The sequence below is a fragment of the Muntiacus reevesi genome, chromosome 4 (assembly GCF_963930625.1).
Source record: "Muntiacus reevesi chromosome 4, mMunRee1.1, whole genome shotgun sequence".
NCBI classification, from domain to species: domain Eukaryota; kingdom Metazoa; phylum Chordata; class Mammalia; order Artiodactyla; family Cervidae; genus Muntiacus; species Muntiacus reevesi.
This window is the reverse complement of record NC_089252.1, coordinates 147,378,625-147,401,045: the sequence shown is the minus strand read 5'-3', so window position 1 is coordinate 147,401,045 and position 22,421 is coordinate 147,378,625. Positions and strand designations below refer to the sequence as shown.

Below are 22,421 nucleotides of genomic sequence, written 5' to 3'. Positions count from 1 at the left end.
CACAAGTTATATCATTTCTAACTCTATTTGGTTTCTAGCCAAACCAATGAAGTGCTTAGGTTACAGTCCTGAAGAGACCCTTCATACTCTTACTTAAAGTTTCTAATCTTAAGTTTTATTAAAAGCAATAATATGTATTAACTAGCAATATTTGTGTGATCACCAGCAGCTCTGAATTTGCATGTGATGCAGGAGACCTTGGTTCAATCCCTGGGTGGGGAAGGTCCCATGGAAAAGAAAATGGCCACCCACTCCAGTATTCTTGCCTGTAGAATCCGAAGGACAGAGAAGCCTAGTGAGCTACAGTTGATGGGGTCGCAATGAGTCAGCCACGACTGAGCAACTTTCACTTTCTTTCAATACCAAGGAAAGATATCCTTTTCATCACTGTTGTTGTTGTTCAGTTGCTCAGTCATGCCTAACTTTTTTCAGTGCCATGGACTGCAGCAAGCCATGCTTCCCTGTCCTTCACTACTTCCCAGAGTTTGCTCAAACTCGTGTCCATTGAGTCTATGATACCATCCAGCCATCTTATCCTCTATTGTCCCCTTCTCCTCCTGCCCTCAATTTTTCCCAGCATCAGGGTCTTTTCCAATGAGTCAGTTCTTTGCATCAGGTGGCCAAAGTATTGGAGCTTCAGCTTCATCATCAGTCCTTCCAATGAATATTCAGTTTATTTCTTTAGGATTGACTGGTTTGATCTACTTGCTGTCCATAGGGGAAAGAAAGAAAGTAAAGAAAATTTTTTTCTTTCTTTTTTTTTCCCCCCAGTCCATAGGGGATGGGAATGGAAAAGCGGGAAGTCAAGAAATACCTGAAACAATAGGCAAGTTTGACCTTGGAGTACAAAAAGAAGCAGGCAAAGGCTAAGAGAGCTTTGCCAAGAGAATGCACTGGTCATAGCAAACACCGTCTTCCAACAACACAAGAGACAACTCCACACAGGACACCACCAGATGGTCAATACCAAAATGAGAGTGATTATAATCTTCGCAGCTGAAGATGAAGAAACTCTAAACAGTAAGCAAAAAAAATAAATAAATAAAAAGACCTGGAACTGACTGTGGCTCAGATCATGAGCTCCTTATTGAAAAAGTCAGACTTAAATTGAAGAAAGTAGGGAAAACCACTAGGCCATTCAGGTATGACCTAAATAAAATCCTTTACGATTATACAGTGGAAGTGAGAAATAGATTCAACAGATTAGACCTAATAGATAGAGTGCCTGAAGAACTATGGACAGAGGTTCGTAACATTGTACAGGAGGCAGTGACCAAAACCATGCCCAAGTAAAAGAAATGCAAGACAATAAAATGGTTGTCTGAAAAGGCCTTACAAATAGCTGAGAAGAGAAGAGAAGTGGAAAGCAAAGGAGAAAGGGAAAGATATACCCATCTGAAGGCAGAGTTACAGAAAATAGCAAGGAGAGATTAAAAAAAAAAAAAAAAGCCTTTCTAAGTGAACAACGCAAATAATCAGAAAAAAAAAAAGTAGAATAGGAAAGACTAGAGATCTCTTCAAGAAAACTAGAGACACCAAGGGAACATTTCATGCAAAGATGGGCACAATAAAGGACACAAGTTGCAAGAACCTAACAGAAGCAGAAGAGATTAAGAAGAGGTGGCAAGAATACACAGAACTATACAAAAAAGGTCTTAAACCCAGATAAACACAATGGTGTGTTCACTTACCTACAACCAGACATCCTGGAGTGTGAAGTCAAGTGGACCTTAGGAAACATTACTACGAACAAATCTAGTGGAGGTGACGGAATTCCAGCTGAGTTATTTCAAATCCTGAAAGATGATTGTGTTAAAGTGTTGCACTCAATATGTCAGCAAATTTGGAAAACTGAGCAGTGGCCACAGGACTGGAAAAGGTCAGTTTTTATTCCAATACCAAAGAAGGGCAATGCCAAAGAATTTTCAGGGTCACTGAAAAAGGGTCAAAAGTTCAGAGCATCAGTCACATATCCCTGCAGATCAATCCTAATTTCCAATGGTGTCACTACAGGGCCCAGGGCTCAGAGACAAGTTAGCTTCAAGGGGGTACAAAGAAGCAAAACAAGGTATCCATTGGGAAGAGGAATTCCAGGAACAGAAAGAGGGCAGAAGCAGCAAGACAGCAGGTATTCCCAACTTCTCACAGAGCCACTGATCCAGCTTCTCCGTACAGAGTACATCATAGGCCAACCTGATCAAGAAGAAAAGGACAAGGCAAGTTGACTGACAGGATCTTAGCTCAACTTTCATCTAGCTTTGTCTTTCTAGAGGGCTGAGATGGAAGAGTACGGGTGAAAATTAAAACCAAAAAGATTTTCCTGGCCACGTGGCAAGGAACACTATGCTGCCACCATTTTTTTTTAACTCCAAGAAAATTGTAGGGCTGTGGTACAAAGAACTTGCCTTAGGGTTTAGGTCTAAACAAGTTGAATTAAATGTGCAAGACTTGCTGAAGGAAACCCTGGATCTCAGCCCTGTGTTAGGGAAACCTTGTTAGGAAAATTGTTAAACAGAAGTGGAGTAAGTGAGACTTGAAAATTGGAAACCTGAGTCTGCTTAATGAGTTTTGTTTTGAGGACTCCATTCTATCTTAAAAGACCAGGAAGTAGAAAAAAAGGGATATGGTGCTGGGATTAAAATTCTGAGAAAAAGGACAGAAAGGTAAAGGAGGAAACAGATCAGGGACTCACCAGGAGTTAATTCCTACTTTATCGAGAACCGTCTTGACACCCATAATGTCATCAGTAAGGTCATCACCCAGGAACTCTGGCAGAAGTTATGGAAGGGAAATGAGAAGGCCAAGTGTTACCCAGAAAAGTAATGAGCATCCCTCTTCTCCTGTCCTTCTCTAAACTATAGGCTTATTCCTGTTGCCTTTTATGTGAGAAGTCCAATATAGTAATATCTTCCCCTTGGTAAGGACTCCCTTCACTTCTCTGGGGCATCTCCAGAGGAATTCTCAACTTAATCAAATGAATTACTCTGGAAATGCAGGGTATTAGATTTCAAGATCCCCAAACAGCTCAGATCATCTACCAGTGAACTTTAGGGGACTATTGGTAGATTTGGTGGTAATGACAAATTCTATCAGCCTCTTACTCAATACAATCAATTCAAGTCCCACAGCTGATGTCAGGTCCTGGGCAACGAAGCCAGAGGTGTGCATGACACTGAAAAAAAGAAATTATCCCAGAAGTAGACAATCTTAAAAAGGAAAATCAAAGTTGGATGCTCACACTTTCCACTTCCACTTCTTAGTGCAAAGTAACAGTGATTAAAACACTAAGAGACTGGCATACAAATATACATATAGAAAATGAAACTGAAGGGAGTTTCCAGAAATAAACCCACCCATCTATGGTAAACTGATTTTAGACAATGATCAACAACATTAAATTGGGGGAAAATGCTATTTTCAACAAACAGTTCTAGGCAATTGGCTACCCATGTGCAGAGGAATGAAATTGGACCCTTTCCTCCTTCCACATAAAAAAGTAACTCAAAATAAACAAAAGGCTTAAATGTAACAAGTAAAATTACAGCCAAAACCCTGTATCCCCAGGTTCCATATGATTGGATTCAACCAACTCTGTACTGAAAATATTAGAAAGAGGAAATTACAAAAAGTTTGTAAAGGCAAAAGTTGAATTTTCCATGTGCCAGCAAATTTCTTTTGATACATAATATTTACTTTGTATTACAACATTTATATAGCTTTTACACCTTATTAATTATTATACTTAACCTAGAGATGATTTAAAGCATACAGGAGTATGTGCTTAGGTTACATGCAAACACTATACCATTTTTATTATAAGAGACTTGAGCATACGTGGATTTTGGTATACCCTGTGTCCTTGGACCAATCCTCCACAGATACCGAGGAATGAATGTAGAAATGTTCCAGTGAAACATGGGAATAAACCTTTGCAATCTGGGTTTAGTGCTGGTTTCTTAGATCTAAAAGAAAACCACAAGCAACAAAAGAAAAAAATAAATTGGATTTCCTCAAAGTTAAAAACCTCAAAAGTTACAATTCAGCAAGGGAAAATATAGCCAAGAGAATGTAAGAAAACATCTGCACATTATATATCTGATGAATTTTTATCCCAAGAACTTGACCAACAACATAAAGACAAACAACCAGGCTTAAAAATGGATAAATGACTTCAACACACTGTTCTCCACACAAGACATACAAATGGTCAACTGCTTGAAGAAAACATGTTAAACATCATTAGCCATGATGGAGATACAAATTAAAACCACAATGCAACAACTCCTTACATATTCTAAAATGGTTAAAATCAAGAAATCTTAAAATAACAAATGTTGACTAAAATGCAGAAAAATTGGAACCTTTAAACTTTACTTGTGGAAATGGAAAAGGGTGCTACCTATGTTTACAGTATACAATTAACATAGGATTCAACAACTCCACTCCTAGATATAAACCCCAAAGGATTAATAACAGAAAGTTATGACCAACCTAGATAGCATATTAAAAAGCAGAGACATTATTTTGCCAACAAAGTTCCGTCTGGTCAAGGCTATAGTTTTTCCAGTGGTCATGCATGGATCTGAGAGTTGGACTGTGAAGAAAGCTGAGTGCCAAAAAATTGATGCTTTGAACTGTGGTGTTGGAAAAGAGGCTCTTGAGAGTCCCTTGGACTGCAGGGAGATCCAACCAGTCCATCCTGAAGGAGATCAGTCCTGGGTGTTCATTGGAAGGACAGATGCTGAAGCTGAAACTCCAATACTTTGGCCACCTCATGCGAAGAGCTGACTCATTGGAAAAGACCCTGATGCTGGGAGGGATTGGGGGCAGGAGAAGAAGGGGATGACAGAGGATGAGATGGCTGGATGGCATCACTGACTCGACGGACATGAGTTTGAGTAAACTCTGGGAGTTTTTGATGGACAGGGAGGCCTGGCGTGCTGCAATTCATGGGGTTGCAAAGAGTCGGCCACGACTGAGCAACTTAACTGAACTGAACTGAACTGAAAGTGACTTAGCACACACACACACACCACCAATTTCATATGAGGGTATATAATCAAAAGATTGAAAGCAGGACAGGAAAAGATATAGGTACACTCATATTCATAGTAGCATTAACCATAAAAACCAAAGATAGAAACAAACCAAGTGTCCATCAATGAATGAATAGATAAACTAAATGTGGCATATACACAAAGTAATTCAGTCTTAAAAACTAAGGATACCAACACATACTATTAACACAGTGTATATTAACCTTAAAATCATTATGATACATGAAATAACTCCAGTTCCAAAAGGACAAAAATTATATGATTCCACTTACATGAAGTATCCAGAGAAGTCAAATTCAAAGAAAGAAAGAAGAATGTGGTTGCCAGGGGCTGAGGGGAATTTGAGTTTAATGGTTACAGTTTCACTGGTGAAGACTGACAATTTCTGAACACAGATGGTGAGGATATTTGTACAACAATGTGAATGTAGTTAATGCCATAGAACTGTACACTTACAATGGCTTGAATGGTGAATGTTTCTATATTTAAGTACAGTGAATAAAAGTGAATAAAGTGCTGGCACAAACACATGGATGAACAATGAAAACATCCTAAAGGGAAAGAAGCCATACAGAAAAGGGCAGGCAGATCATATTCATCTAGTGAGCTTTAAATCCATCAAGGTTATGAAACTGAGGGAAAGTATAAGTAATGGTTCCAAAAAAAGAAAAGTAGACAGAATGAAAAAAGACATGTCCTTAGAGTTGGGACCAGCTGACAAAAATGGAAGTGGGCCTGTGGATTGGATTATAATGTGGTAACCACACTAATGTCCTCATTTGGAGGTTGCGTGCTGGTTCCCTGGGAGAATGTCCTTGTTGTGGAGAAAACACACTAGAATATTTCATGTGAGTGGCAAATGAGTTAAAGTAAAGATGGCTAGAGAATCTAAGAGATAACAGTACTTTGCACTACTATTGCAATTTTTTTCTATGCTTGAAAGAGAAAACATTACACTTCCTTATAGAGGCCAAGCCTTACTCAGATGCAGTTCATACAAAGTCATGAACCTAATTGCTCATATAGGAATCCACCTGTAATTGAGAGGCATCGTGGGAAGATATTAGGAGCCACTATGTCATCAGTGTTGTGGGGGACCTGGATGTAACAGAAGGAATGGGCTTTTTTAATTCCAATTTTCTACAGCATTCCACCAAAAAATTAATAGAATTAATAAATGAATTCAGTGAAGTTACAAAATCAATACACAAAAATCAACTACATTTCTAAACAACAATAAGCCATCAGAAAGAAAAAGAAAACAATCCAATTTACAGTTACATCAAAAAGAACAAAATATCTAGAAATAACTTTAACCAAGGACTTGAAAGACCTGCACACAAAAAACTTAAACACACTGAGGAAGATACAAATAAATGGAAAGATATCCCACACTTATAGAATGAAAGAATTACTATAATATTAAAATATCCATCCTACTTAAAGTATATAGTGAAATGCAATTCATACCAAAATTCCAATGGTATTTTTTATAGAAATAGAGCAAATCATCTTAATATCTGTGGACCACAAATATTTGGGTCCACAAAGGACCCCATATAGCCAAAGTGATCCTCAGAAAGGAGAACCTGCTGGAGGCATCTCACAGCTATCCAAAATATGGAACTGGCACAAAAAGAGGCTCAAGGGCCAGAGGAGGACAACAGAGACCCCAGAATTAAACCCATGTGGATGCGGTCAGTTAACTTAGAAAGTAGCCAAGAACACACCAAGGGGGAAGGACAGTCTTCACAATAAGCACTGCTTGAAAACTGAACACCACACATCAAAGAACTACATCAGACACCATCTACTTTGCATAGAAAATTGACTAAAAACCAGCTTTTCACAACACGCCCCTGCAGCATCAGCTGAAGGTGGACCCTCCCCCACCCACTACCACAGTCATACACAGGAAGCTTCTACTCACTTCTCACCTTTTCTCCCAATGGTGCTTCTGCAGGCAGATCCTGAGGAAACCGAGGACCCGTCAGCACAGACGCAACTTCAGGTTGTCCTAAAGGCCAAATACCGGCGAGCCCTACAGAGACTGAACTCCTGTGGCATGGACACTTGCCCGGCGCTTCCCAAAGCTCAAGCCCTGGTGGTGCCTGAGGAGTCACATCCTTTCAGCTGCTGCTGCTGCTAAGTCGCTTCACTTGTGTCCGACTCTGTGCGACCCCAGAGACGGCAGCCTACTTTCAGCTGCGCACAGAGCCAATTTCAGGGAGGAAGGTGCCTGCGCCGGCCAGTCAGAGAAGTGGGCTCAGCGCCCCCTGTGGTTGGTGCAGGGATTGTAGACCGCGTTCTGCTCACCAGTTCTCTGGGGGCCAACCTGCTGAACTCATTCAAACTGTTAAAATTCAAACTAAAATGGAATCAAACACCCCATAACTTCTCCAAAAAACACTTAAGGAACAATTCATTGGAAACTATATACAGTGTAATGAATGTACACATAAACTTTATAACTTAACTCCAAATTCACTCAAAATTATTTATAGACAAACTTTAAATGCAAAACTACTCAAAATTAAAGAAGAAAATCGACATGAGCTTGGGTTTGTAGATCATTAGCTTTGAATTTTAACACTCAAAACACAAGAGGCAATCCACAAAGAAAAGTCATACCATAAGCATTCTAAAAATTAAAGATTTCTACTATGCGAAAGAGCTCATTCAGAAAATCAAAACCAAGTCACAAACTGGGAGAAAAATATTTGCAAACACATATCTAATAAGGTATTTGGCTCAAAAAATACAAAGAATTCTAACACAAGTAATCCCATTAAAAATAGGTAAATATCTGAATGGACACATGGCTAAAGATGATAGACAGATTATACACAGAAATATACCAAGAATTGGGCTGAGGGGGGTGGGGCAGAAAACAATAGTCCAGTTAAATTCCCTGAGTTAAGTGTGACCCTGAAGTAGTTCTATCTTCCCCAGAGGCCTTAGAGAGACAGAGAGGGAGGAAGAAAAAGAAAGATAGTTATGCTTAAACCTGACTAAAACCCTAATCACTCTTACTATTTTCATCCAATATGGTCTAGGAAGTCTTAGCCATTGTAATTAGATGGAAAAACATAATAAAAAGAATCTGACTGGAGAGGAAGAATTAAAATTTTCACTGATAATAGATGACATGATATTGTATATCATGATATGATAATATCATGATATGACATGATAATAATCCTGAAGACAACACCCCAAAACAAATAGAATTCATCAGAAAATTCAGCTGACTTATAGAATACAAAATTAACATATAGAAATCTATCATAATTCTATACACTCATAACAAACTCTCAGAATGAGAAATTAAGTAAACAATCCCAATGACAATGAGATTAATAAAAATAAAATACCTAAGAATACATCTAACCAAAGAGGTAAAAGACTTGTACTCAGAAAACTGGAAGACAATGATGAAAGAAATTAACGATGACACAAATGGAAAGATATACTGTGCTCATGGATTTGAAGAATTTGTATTGTTAAAATGATTCCACACCTCAAGACATCTAGTGATTTGATGTCATTCTTATCAAAATACCAATGGAATATTTCAAAGAAGTAGAGCAAAGAATTCTAAAATGTATATGGAAATACAAAAGAACCTGAATAGTCAATACAACCTTAAGAAAGAAGCACAACTCTGAACATAACATGCTCCCTGATTTCAAACTATATTACAGACCTCAGTCAATATGGTATTGGCACACACATGCACAAAGTTCCACACAGATCGATGGGACAGAATAAAGAGCCCAGAAGTGAACCCACACTTCTATGGTCAAGTGATCTATGACAACGGAGGTGAGAATATACAATGCAGAAAAGAAAGCCTCTTCGATAATAAATGGTGTTGGGAAAAATGGACTGCTGAATGCACAAGAATCAAACTAGAATCCTTTCTCATGCCATCTACAAAAGTAACCTCAATTCAATTCAGTCACTCATGACAGAGTCAATTCCTAGGCAGGTTGATAAGATGTCTAGGGGTTCCCAAGGAGAGAAGGGTCTGAAATTCTCAAGGAGGAAGAAAGGACAAATTTTCTGTCCCTCTACATTCCTTAGGATTATATAACAAGAATGTACCCTGCTTGAGGACAGTCTCTGGAAAAAATCCTTCTGGCTAATCCTGTTATCTTAAGATGTAAATTAAGTGGGTCTTTACAACCTCCAGACATTCTTTTGATTCACTGTAATAAATAATTAGAGAGTATATAATTCCATTGCTATCACTAGCAAGGGGGTACTCCTTCTGCCCCCTTTTGATGCCTATGTCAGAAGCTTTCTCTCTCCTTTAGTTAGTTAGTTAGTTAGTTCAGTCGCTCGGTCGTGTCCACCTCTTTGCGACCCCATGAATCGCAGCACGCAGCACGCCAGGCCTCCCTGTCCATCACCAACTCCTGGAGTTTGCTCAAACTCATGTCCATCAAGTCGGTGATGCCATCCAGCCATCTCATCCTCTGTCGTCCCCTCCTCCTGCCCCCAATCCCTCCCAGCATCAGGGTCTTTTCCAATGAGTCAACTCTTCGCATGAGGTGACCAAAGTACTGGAGTTTCAGCTTCAGCATCAGTCCTTCCAATGAACACCCAGGACTGATCTTCTTTAGGATGGACTGGTTGGATCTCCTTGCAGTCCAAGAGACTCTCAAGAGTCTTCTCCAACACCACAGTTCAAAAGCATCAATTTTTCGGCGCTCAGCTTTCTTCACAGTCCAACTCTCACATCCATACATGACCACTGGAAAAACCATAGCCTTGACCAGATGGACCTATCTCCTTTATACTTTAATAAAACTTTATTACACAAAAGCTCTGAGCGATCAAGTCTCATCTCTGGCCCCGGATTGAATTCTTCTCCTCCAGAGGCCAAGAATCCCGGCGTCTTTGCATGTTCAACAACAACCTTTCACTCAGTCGTGTCCAACTCTTTGCAACCCCATGGACTACAGCACACCAGGCCTCCCTGCCCATCACCAAACCTCAAAATGAATCAAATGCTTCAATACAAGATCTGAAGTCATGGAACTCCTAGAAGAATATATGGACAGTATGCTCTTTGACAGGAATCTTAGCAATATTTTGGGGAGCTCTCTCTCCTCAAATAAGGAAAATAAACCGCTGGGAATCCGTCCAACTGAAAAGCTTTTGAACAGCAAAGGAAACCACTCACAAAACAAAAAGTTACCATACTGAACATGAGAAAATATTTGCAAAAATATAGAATGAAATCTTGTGACAAGAAGAATTGACCTAGAAGATATTATGCTAAGTGAGATATGTCAAATGGAGAAAAAACAATACCTTATGATGTCATTTACATATGTATAGAATCTACATAATGAGCAAATGGATGCATAGATCTCAAGAATATGCTCGTGGTTGCTAGAAAAGAGTGGTAGGGGGGATGGCTGCAATAGGTGAGAAAGATTAAGAGGTACAAAATTCGAATTATAAAACAAATGTCATAAGAATGTAATGTACAGCATATGGAATACAATCCATAATATTGTAAAAGCATTGTATGGTGATGAATGGTAACTAAACAAATCTTGATGATCATTTTGTAGTGTATAAAAATATTGAACCACTATGTTGTATTCCAGAAAGCTAATATAATATTGACCAGTCAATTATACATCAATCAAAAAAAGAAGAAAAAAACTATCTTAGAAAAGAAAGAGTGTAGTGAGGTAAAAAGCAAATGTCAGATGAAACTGTGAAAAGATGTGTGTTGGTGGGGCCGGGGCGGGGGCCGTGGGGCTGGGGCGGGGGCCGGTGTTGGGGGATCCAGGCAGCGGCGGGAGGCGGCCATGAGCAGGCGGTGTACCGAGTCCTCTGGGCGGAGAGTTCTCTCTCCCCTGCCGCGGAGGCCGTGAGGGCGCCGGGACGCGAGCTGCGTAACATCGCGATGGCTGCCCAAGGAGAACCCCAAGTTCAGTTCAAACTTGTTTTGGTTGGTGATGGTGGTACTGGAAAAACTACATTCGTGAAGCGTCATCTGACTGGTGAATTTGAGAAGAAGTATGTAGCTACCTTGGGTGTTGAGGTTCATCCTCTTGTGTTCCATACCAACAGAGGACCTATTAAGTTCAATGTATGGGATACAGCTGGTCAGGAGAAATTTGGTGGACTGAGAGATGGCTATTATATACAAGCTCAGTGTGCCATTATAATGTTTGACGTAACATCAAGAGTTACTTACAAGAATGTGCCTAACTGGCATAGAGATCTGGTACGAGTGTGTGAGAACATCCCAATTGTGTTGTGTGGCAACAAAGTGGATATTAAGGACAGAAAGGTTAAGGCAAAGTCAATTGTCTTCCACCGAAAGAAGAATCTTCAGTACTATGACATTTCTGCCAAAAGTAACTACAACTTTGAAAAGCCCTTCCTCTGGCTTGCTAGAAAATTGATTGGAGACCCTAACTTGGAGTTTGTCGCCATGCCTGCTCTTGCCCCGCCAGAGGTGGTCATGGACCCAGCCTTGGCAGCACAGTACGAGCACGATTTAGAGGTTGCTCAGACAACTGCTCTCCCGGATGAAGATGATGACCTGTGAGAAAGTGAAGCTGGGGCCCAGCGTCAGAAGTCTAGTTTTATAGGCAACTGTCCTGTGATGTCAGTGGTGCAGCGTGTTTGCCACTTTATTATATAGCTAAGCAGAACATGTGCTTAATCTTTGGATGCTGAAGGAGATGGATGGGCTTTGGAGTGAATGTGGCAGTTAAAAAAAAAAAAAAAAACCTTCATTTTTTGGACCTGCATATTTAGGTGTTTTGGAACACAGTTGTTTCCTCCTTGAGTTTCAAATATAAGACTGCTATAGTCACATGACAATATTGAGAGGTGGAATCTTGTTTGTTACTGTCATTCCCATTCCTTTTCGTTTAGAATCAGAATAAAGTTGTATTTCAAATAAAAAAAAAAAAAAAAAAAAAAAAAAAAAAAAGATGTGTGTTGAAGCGACCATGTATGCTGAAGTTCAGCTCTCAAGTAGCCCAGATAAATTGAAGGACTCAAAGAGGTAGGGACATTTGATACTACTAGAGAACTTGCTTGTATCTTTGCTTAAATAAGCTTTATTATCTGTTTAAAGAAGTATTGTTGTTGTTCAGTCACTAAGTCGTGTCTGTTTGTGACCCCATGGACTGCAGCACACCAGGCCTTCCTATCTCTCACAATCTTCTGGAGTTTGCCCGCGTTCATACCCATTAAATCCATGATCTCATTCAACCATATCATCTGTAAAGAAGTGTTGAGTTCAAAGCAAAATTGGGTAAGGTACAAAGAGTTCCCATAAGCCCTCTGCTGTGACCTGGTTGATTCTCCCATCACCCCCCATGGATGCTCAGAGCCTTCCATATCCAAACTCTCCTATCAATACCCTGTGTGGTGGTCACACATCATGAGCACCAGAGTCCAGAGTTTACTTTAAGGTTCACACCTGGTGTTGTACATTCTATGGGTTTTGACAAATGTATGTCACCATGAATACATCCTACTGAATAATTTCACTGCCTTTAAAATCCTCTGTGCCCAGCGTATTTATCACTCCTCACCCTTAACCCCACCATGAGCCCCTTACAGTCCCACTGATCTTTTCATCCTGTCCCTGGTTTGCCTTTTCCCAAATGTCATACATAGTTGGTACTCTATGGTACACCACCTTTCCAAATTGACTTCTTCCACTGAGTAATATGCATTTCAGGTATTCTACCTGTCTCCCCATGACTCCCTATCTCTCTCATTTCAGTGCTGAAAAACATTCTGTTGCATGGATATAACCAAATCTATTTGTCCACTCACCTCCTGAAGGACATCATCATTGTTTCTAAATTCTGGCACTTAAGAAGAAAGCTGCTGTAAATGTTCCAGTGCAAGTTTTTGTGTAGATGCAAACATTCAATTCATTTGGGTCCTTTGATTCCAAGTATTTTGAGGGCTGGATTGTATTGTAAGAATGTATCTCATTTCTAAAGACAGCCCATATTCACAGAGTTTCTGAAGATGGTAACTGAGAGCATGTCTGCCTCCTGAAGACTCAAGATAAGGAAGGGGTAGAATTATAGATGCCAGCTAGAAAGATGACTCTAAGACAAAAACCTTACCTCCACCTTCTTAGAGTTGAAAGCTGGTCCTGAGAATTAAATGGATACAAGACATATTCACAGGAGAGAAGCATACATATTTATTCCCCAAAAGTTGTATGTGACACAGTGCACCTTCCTAAGGAAATGAAGAAAGACCAAGAGAAGTGACAAAACTTAAATGTTTTTCTATTGGCTTGAAAAAAGAGAGGTGATTGCAGGAAAGAAGCTGCACTATGTAGGGAGGCTAAGGGTGGTAACAATGATGTTGAATGAGGTCTATTTGTACAGAATTCTCTCATTCTCAATTTTCTGTTCTTGATAATGATGTCACCCTCCTTCTAGGGAGGCAGGACATCATCAGTGGGGGTTGAGGAAGGGAAAGGATATTTTACATACATATATACATACACGCATACACCCATAGAGACAGAAAAATATAGAGAGGTAAAGACAGAGATAGACTGAGAGACAGAGAGAAAAAATGACCACGAGAGAAGGGACGAGTATAAGTCACAGACTGTTCATAAATCAGTCTGTATATTATAACCCAGTTGCAACGTCCATCCACTTGGAGGGGTGGGGATTACACAAGGATGCATGACCAGGAGCCAGGAACACTGGGAGCCATAAAGGGGTCAGTCCACCACATAGACCAAGATAAAACACTTAGACTTGAATCTAAACATACATAACAAGAGGACCTGGAAGGCTGTATGCCAGAAGGAACAATGTCTGAATTTCATTTAATTTCAACCTTCCCCGGGGGGTATGGGAAACAGGCAGGGAGGAAAGTGACTTTCCCTTGATCTCAGATCAGACCCAGGCTTGTTGTGGTTGTATTCTGTGCTACAGCAGCCCTTTATAAATGTAATCTTTCCTTTGCTAAGTCTGTCCATGAGCCATGTGTGATACGAGCCTATGGACTTTACAGGCAATATAGGTACGTAAGGTCTGTACACCTGATGACCTCCCTAGAAAGTAGACACCAGAATGACCCCCACTATTTGGATGGGGAACTGGGAGACCCTGAGAGGTACATGGCTTGCTGAGGGTCACATCACTGTTGAAAAGGAGGAGCTGGGTCTGAATCCAGCTATATCCTCAAAGTTGGGGCCCTTACCGCACCCAGGCCTCCCTGAAGCTTTGGAGTGGGTTGTGTTGGTATCACTGTGTGTGGACATGGCATGCAGTCATCAGCTCAAAGATGCCCTTGGGGAGCTTTGTGAAAGGAGGGATCCCAGGTAAGGGGACCCCATGATGTGACCTGATTTCCCTGGCAACAAAACCAACAATCTTGGAACCTGAGTAGGCAACCACATCTAGAGATGCCCCCTACCCAGCTAACTTGAAAACTCTCAAATGGACATGTTTTGCTGTGTCCCAATGTTCCGAGGTTGTGGCCTTAGGAGAACCCATAGTGAGAGCCTTTCCTGACACTGCCGACATTGGGTCAGGTCTCACCCCAGACACCTGTGGCTATTTGCCTAGAGGGACTCAAAGGTAACACAGGGAGGCCCAGAGTGGACTAGCCCAGACCAGGACACCACTCTGATCCCATTTGGATAGTCTTATAACTTCACATAGATAATGAATTTTAGCCTAATTCATTATTGGTATGAAGTTATAAAAGACTATAAACTATGTAATTTGTATTAAAATGCAGATATATTTCTGAGTCACTCAGAAACAGCAACAGACTTTATATTCTTGGGCTCCAAAATCACTGTGGATGGTGACTGCAGCCATGAAATTAAAAGATTCTTGCTCTTTGGAAGAAAAGCTATGACAAACCAAGACAGTGTATTAAAAAGGAGAGACAGATATTACTTTGCCAACAAAGGTTCATACAGTCAAAGCTATGGTTTTTCCAGTAGTCATGTACGGATGTGAGAGTTGAACCATAAAGAAGGTTGAGCGCTGAAGAACTGATGCTTTCAAACTATGGTGCTGAAGAAGACTCTTGAGAGTCACTTGGGTAGCAAGGAGATCAAACCAGTTAATCCTAAAAGAAATCAACCCTGAATAGTCATTGGTAGGACTGATGCTGAATTTGATGCTCCCATACTTTGACCACCTGATGCAAAGAACTGATTCATTGGGAAAGACCCTGATCATGGGAAAGATTGAGGGTAGAAGGAGAAGGAAGCAACAGAGAATGAGGTGGTTGAATGGCATCATCAACACAATGGACTTGAGTTTGAGCAAATTTGGTGAGACGGTGAAGGACAGGGAAGCCTGCCATGCTGTAGTCTATGGGGTCACAAAGAGTGCGATATGACTGAGCAACTGGACAACAGCAACAATATTTCTGAGTATGTAGTTCAAACTCTTGCAATAAAAGTTTTACTTTTTACTTCTGTCTGTAGTAATATTTCCTCTTACCCTTTGTAACTCAGAGATCACTTAATGTATGTCTCAAACATAATACACTTACTTCTGAAGGCACACACAAAAAAATGTTTAATTGCAACCTTTTTTTGGTGGTGGGAAGTTGGAAATAATTGGAGTGAGTTAGGACCTCTGTTTTAAGAAGATAAAGGATAAAGCTATTACAGAAGAGGTTCCAAAATAAAGTGAATCAAACAAATTAAAAGATTATTTTTTTTTGAAGTTCAATAGTATTTGATGGTCCTGAGTGAAAAACCCAAGTTCCTTGCATATTGTTGCTTTGTTATCTCTTAGGGATTTATTCAACCATCATTTAGTCCTTATCTGTGGCAAAGACTGATAATTGCTTTTCAATACCTGTCCTTTCCGACCTTTGAACAAGTTCATGCTTTAAGTACTTGACTGTTCATGTAATATAGAGATTATTTTTCGATCACATGTGGTCAAAGTGTCAATGAGTTGATAATTGTTGAAGCTGGGTGATGGATACAGAAGGATTATTACACTATTATTCTTACTTCTATATATGCTTAAATTTTTCCATAATAAAAAGTTTCTACCACAGTTAAAATTTTAAGTGTGTTTTTTTTACCTTTTTAACTGAAAGTGAAAGTGACTCAGTCATGTCTGACTCTTTGTAACCCCATGGACTATAGCCTGCCAGGCTTTTCAGTCCGTGGAATTCTCCATGGCAAGAATACTGGAATGAATAGCCTTTCCCTTCTCCAGACGATCTTCCTGACCCAGGGATCAAACCCTGTCTCCCGCATTGCAGGCAGATTTTTTTACTGTCTGAGCCACTAGGGAAGCCCTTTTAACTGAAGTTTGATGATTTCAAGTGTTGTGTTAATTTCTGCCATATATCAAAAACATTCATCAAAAACATTTATACATTCTTTTTCCCATTATGGTTTATGACAGGATATTGAAAATAATTTCCTGTGCTATATAGTAGGACCTTGTTGTTTATTCATTTTATATACACTAGTTTGCATCTGCTAACCCAAAACTGTTTTACAGTTTATAACCTACTTGGATTTCTTCAAATTGTAAATTAAAGAATTAATATTGGATAGCATAATAAATTTGCATTTTTGCCTCTTATCATGAAGTTATGTAAATATACTTTTTCATTTTTTAAATTCCTAAAATATCTTTTCTGTATTATATCTTTTATCATTATATTTCTATAATCACAAATATTATTTAAAATTGAACAGAAAGAGGAATTCCCTGGTGGTGCAAAGGATGGGAATCTGCCTGCCAATGCAGGGGACATGGGTTCAATCCCTGTTCCAGGAAGATTCTACATGCCACAGTTCAACTAAGCCCACGGGCCACAACTTCTGAGCACGTGTTCGTGAGCCCTCAAGCCGCAACAAATGAGCCCCTGTGCCGCAACTATTGAAACCCATATACCCTGGAGCCAACAAGCTGCAACTGCTGAGCCCATGTGCTCAACTGCTGAGCCCGTATGCTGCAACTAGGTCCCGTGTGCACATAGATCTTGTGCTTCACAGCAAGAGAAACCACCGCAACGAGAAGCCCATACAACACTGCAGTGAGAAGTAGCGGCTACTCTTCACAACTAGAGAAAGCACACATGAGCAATGAAGACCCAGTGCACCCTAAAGTAACAAATGAATACATACCTATTTCTTAAAAAATTTAACCAAAAGATAAGAAAAATAAGGAGGGAGGGGAAAGAGAAAGGAATAACAAGATTTAAAACTAAGAATCCTTAGTTTTAAGGTTTCTAAACCTTAAAAGTGAGATTCTGTTTATAGAGTCTCTTATAGAAAAGACTCTATCTTCATCTTTAGAAACTCAGCCACCCAAGTGGAGAAGGAAATGGCAACCCACTCCAGTATTCTTGCCTGGAGAATCCCAGGGACGGGAGCCTGGTGAGCTGGCGTCTATGGGGTCACACCGAGTCGGACACGACTGATGTGACTTAGCAGCAGCAGCAGCAGCCACCCAAGGGTACCTCTTGCAACCCACTGAAACAAGAGTAATACAGGGGGGAATGTTGGCCCTGGAGAACTCATTCAGATCAGAGCAGGCCTCCTGCTTAAGGGCCTCTCCAGGGAACACCAACACTCTCCAAGGTCTAGGGCTGAGATCAAGTCCCTCTGGCCATTGTTATTTTGGAGGCAAAGTCAAGAAATTTTCCCATTGGACAGAAGGACTATAGGGATATTTCCTTGCTCAAAATCTTCACCTCTGCATCTTCTAAAGGAAAGACAAAGTTATCGGTAGTCCATGAAGCCCTAGCCATATCTGTGGCTTTTGCTCCAGTGTTAGAAAGAATGCCACTCAAATATCCACCACTGAGAGTGTCTCTTGTTGGCCTAGGGAACTTAGGTGAAGACAAATATCCTTCTCATTCAGCTCCATCTTATCTTAAAAGTATCCAATCTGAGAACTCCTGAGTATACAAACCATAAATAGAGATCAGATTCTCATTTATCCTCCTCCTGAGTTACCCTTCAAGGGAAGAGAGGGGAAAGCAATATCTTGCTTTGCTCTGCACTAAATCCTCTGACTCATTTTGAATAAATCCTCTGTTCATTTTGCATCATGTTCTAGGTGGTCTTTTGTCTCCCCCCTTCTTCTGTTTTACTATCTCTGTGAGGCAGAGAAGGTGGTCCAAATATGACTTGGCTTCATCCAAATCCTCTAGTACCAACTCAGAGAATAGCACAGTCTTCGGGGACTCTCATGTTAGGTGATGAGATTACAGTACAAACAGTGGACATTATAAATTCACAGAAATCTTGGAATAGGAAGCCCTTGCAGCCACTGAAGCATACAGCCCTTGCCTCCCATTTGATGACTTCCTTCTGCCTGACTTCCATGAAAACAACTACTCCTATGCCAGGAGTAGTTCTGCTTCTGTTGACACAGAAGGGGAGAAAGTTTCCATTTAGTACCAGATACCCAAGGATGATTGACTCCCAATCTGTAGAATTTCTAAGCTGGAACAGATTTTAAAATGTCTAGTTTTTCCAGATTTTTTTTTTAATGAGAAACCCAAGTGATTGATTCATGAACTTACAGTGACAGAGAACAGTTTTGTGCCATCATCAGCTGTCAAACATGCATCATGAACTATCAGCCTTAGGTCAGCCAAAATCTTTATTGCTTACTCACTATGCCAGTGAGTCTTCCTGTACTTTGAATTCAGTTACTTTTGGAATTGAAGAAGAGCACTTCTCAGTGCTCTGGAGGCTACTTACAACTCCCTTTCCTTCTCCAGTCTGAATAATCTCTTTTCTCTTCTTCCTTTCTAGGTTTGAGCTTCTACATCTTGCTTCCCACCATCTCCACTGCAGCCAATAGATTATAGTTCTGAGCTGGGCAGGACTGATGAGTTCTGACATAGCAAGTTTCCCTCTGCTACACAATCTGTCCTGGGTCAGCCCTGAAGCTTTATTCATAACACCTCATCCCCAGCCATTCTCTGAGACTTATAGAACTCTGGAACCTTCTTTTCTGTTCTTGTCCTTCTAAAAAGAAACTCCAGTGCTCCATGGAAGCTGACAACACAACCAGAGTCACTGTGTTTGTTCTCCAAGGACTATCCAACAACCCTCACATCCAGATAGTACTATTTGTAATATTCCTGGTGATTTACCTTCTCATCCTCACAGTAAACCTGCTGATGCTGCTGGTGATCAGGACTGATTCCCACCTCCACACCCCCATGTACTTCTTCCTCAGTCACCTCTCCTTCCTGGATGCTTTCTATGCCTCAATCATTGTGCCTAAGCTGCTGAAGAACCTGCTTTCCAAGTGGAAGACTATATCCTTCCTTGAATGTTTCATCCAGATCTTCTTCGTTATATTTCTTGGGGCCACTGAAACTTGCCTCCTTTCAGTCATGGCCTATGACCGGTACCAGGCTGTGTGCCACCCGCTGCTGTATGTGGTGACCATGAACAAGAAGGTGTGTGCTGGCATGGCAGGAGCCTCCTGGGCCATAGGAATGGGGACTGGCCTACTTAACACCATCCTCCTAGCTCAGCAGCACTTCTGTGGCCCCAACCTCATCCGCAGTTTTGCCTGTGAGCTTCCCCCAGTGCTCCTATTGCCCTGTTCTGATCCCTACGTTAGTGTGTTCTCCATCCTGACCACCATGGTGGTCCTGGGCCTTGGCACCTTTGTCATACTGGTGGGTTCTTACACCCGTATTATCCTGACAGCCCTGGGAATGAACTCTGCCACAGGTTGGAACAAGATCTTCTCTACCTGCTCATCCCATTTTCTTGTGGTCATCATCTTTTATGGTTCTGGAATTTCCAGGTATGTCATTGCTAGAACTTTGCCTGCAAATGCAATGTGTTTTTCACACTAAGTAAACTTGCCCTGTAGACAGAGCATTGCAAAGTAGCAGGAAAAGAATTATACTGGAATCAGTAAGCCTAGGTTCTGACTCTGCTGTGGACCTGATGCATGAATTATTTTTTTTTAAATCCATTTTCTTTCTGAGGCCTCAATTGTCTAACTCTGCAAAATAAGTTTATACAAGAAGTGAAGACTTTCTTACTTTCATTAACCTATTTCAGAGTCATCAAAAGAAAATCATACAGCCTTTTGCTAGACTTTTATTAGAGCTAGACAAAAATAAATAAATTATATCATCCTTGCAACAGATGCCATTTCTCTTTCCTACTGGAAACTGATGTCTCCACAGCTTATTTCTGTCTTAACTATTTATTAGGCCTTTACTATATAACAGCTGCTTTACATAATCAAGCTCAATTTTAGTATACATCACACCACACCAAAAAAGAAATATTATTAATCTCATTTTCTGATAAGAAACTTGATTTTTAGGAGTAACCAAGTACTCTATAAAACTTTCCAGAACAAGCTAGGAAAGAAGCCAAAAGAAAAACCAAGTCTCACTGAGTTGACACCTCAAGCTATTTTCTACCACGTTTCTCTCAAACATAAACAACAATACCTGATGAGTACTTACTTCCCAGGGAATAGAGTAACTAATGGCCTATGCTCTCTACTAGTGAACTGGAGATGGATTTACAAAAACTGCTCTAAACTTCTCTCACCTGCTTTTTTTTTTTTTGGACAGAAGTCATAAGGTGTGAAAGGATAAGGAATGGTCTAGGAGAGCTCACCTGAGCCTGTGGACAAATCTCTTGAGCTCTCTTTGTCTCAGTTTCCTCATTTTCCTGAGGAGGTAGGAGATATCTCCCACCTACTTCACAGATATGTTAGGAGAGTGAAATCAAAAGATAAAAAAATGACAGTAAGATGAATATCTTTCTTAACCAAGCACACCAAACCCAAAAAAGAATCTTCCAATGATAATGGAACAATTGCAAAAAAAAGATTTTTTTCTAATGATTCTTTGGGAAATACTCCTTGTGATACTTAACAAAGTACACCCAAATTTTAATTCTTACTATTTTTGAATCATATCTCATGCTAAATATATTTTTATAGTTCACTTTATTTACAAAGTTTGGCTTCTTTTCTAAGCCAGAGACAAATATGTTAAAATGACAAAATTTTATTTGACTAAGCATTGTAAAAACAAAGTGTTGTGATTCTGGGTTAATTCCTTATAAATGTTTGGAAAAAATGACGACATGATTGGACTAACATATAGTGTTGCATACGCTAGTCCAACAATGGAACTATCATCACAAGATGGGAACACACAGTTGTGTATATGGGGAAAAAAAAAGAGAAAAAAAATTCTCCTCATCATCATAACTATTAAGAAAAGACACTTTGAAATATATGAAGTGCAACAGAAATGTATGAAATCATTTTTAGTTCTATTGTAATCTGTAGCACTTCATATGCTGCAGAACTTCCTTTTGCCTCAGGGTAGCTCCTATAATGTTTTGCATAAGCTAATTCATGTATGGAAGTGTTTGAAGGCAGAAATGACACACTTCTCACTGATAATACAGTCATTTCTAGATGCTTCTACCGGTGATAGCTGACTCAGCCCTGAGGATCCTCTTTGCAGAATCTAGAATGGGATGGACCCTGGCTGCCAACAGCATTGTGGTCACTGTCCTGAGCTCATTTTTTTCCTTTGTGCAATTCCCTTCAAGGTACATGACTCCAGCTTCTGGCTCAGCCCTGGAGCAAGTGCTATCCATGCAGTACAGTGTGGTGACCCCACTACTGAACCCACTTATCTACAGTTTGAAGAACCAGGAGGTGAAGGCAGCTCTCAGGAGGAGGCTGTCCAGGAAACCCAGGCTCACCTTCTAAGCCAAGCTCTACTGCCTCCTCATTAAAGGAGGAAAAGTCATGAGAAAGGAGAGGAGACAGAAAAACCTTCATCTCAAAGCCATCTCAGCATGAAAAACAGAAGCCTTAGTTGCTCTGACCCCAGCGTCCTCCCCTAGTCAAGCAAAATGGAAAAACCTCCACAAAACTAAAGGCAGTCATCCACAGAGGACCCAGTCACCACACAAGAAACTCTTCTCAATAAACATATGAAGGATCTTCAGAAAACTAAAAATGAAGCCACCATATGTATCAGCAATTCCATTTCTGGGAATACATTCAAAGGAAATGAAACCAATAAGTCAGAAAGGTATCTGCACCCCCATGTTCATGACAGCATTATTTACAACACCCAACACATAGAAAGAACCTAGGTTTCCTTAATGGATAAATGGATAAAGAAGGCATGGATAAAGCAGTGGAATATTATTCAGCTGTAAAAATGAGGAAATTCTACCATTTGTGATGATATGGATGAACCATGAAGGCATTTTGCTCAGTGAAATGTCAGACAAAGACAAATGCAATATGATCTCACATACATGTAGAACCTAGGGATAACCAAACTCTTCGAAAAAAAGGTCAGACATAT

General features: G+C 40.2%; 2 protein-coding genes across 2 annotated transcripts; both read left to right on the top strand.

Annotated features, from left to right (window-relative positions):
- The first annotated feature begins 10,948 nt into the window (after window positions 1-10,948).
- LOC136166098 (GTP-binding nuclear protein Ran) lies at window positions 10,949-11,994 on the top strand. Its single transcript, XM_065932143.1, has one exon. It carries the CDS (start codon window positions 10,987-10,989, stop codon window positions 11,635-11,637), a length of 651 nt encoding a protein of 216 aa, XP_065788215.1. The 5' UTR covers window positions 10,949-10,986; the 3' UTR covers window positions 11,638-11,994.
- Window positions 11,995-19,088: 7,094 nt separating this feature from the next.
- On the top strand, window positions 19,089-21,811 carry LOC136167546 (olfactory receptor 8S1-like). Its single transcript, XM_065935070.1, has 2 exons — window positions 19,089-19,861; window positions 21,649-21,811. Exons 1-2 carry the CDS (start codon window positions 19,089-19,091, stop codon window positions 21,809-21,811), a joined length of 936 nt encoding a protein of 311 aa, XP_065791142.1.
- The last annotated feature ends 610 nt before the right edge of the window (window positions 21,812-22,421 follow it).

What these genes read in the sequence shown, in the direction of transcription:
- LOC136166098 (XM_065932143.1), top strand. Translation starts at nt 10,987, where the DNA reads ATGGCTGCCCAAGGAGAACCCCAAGTTCAGTTCAAACTTGTTTTGGTT.
- LOC136167546 (XM_065935070.1), top strand. Translation starts at nt 19,089, where the DNA reads ATGGAAGCTGACAACACAACCAGAGTCACTGTGTTTGTTCTCCAAGGA. An exon ending in TATGGTTCTGGAATTTCCAG is followed by an intron (nt 19,862 to 21,648) that starts GTATGTCATTGC and finishes ATTCCCTTCAAG; the next exon opens with GTACATGACTCCAGCTTCTG.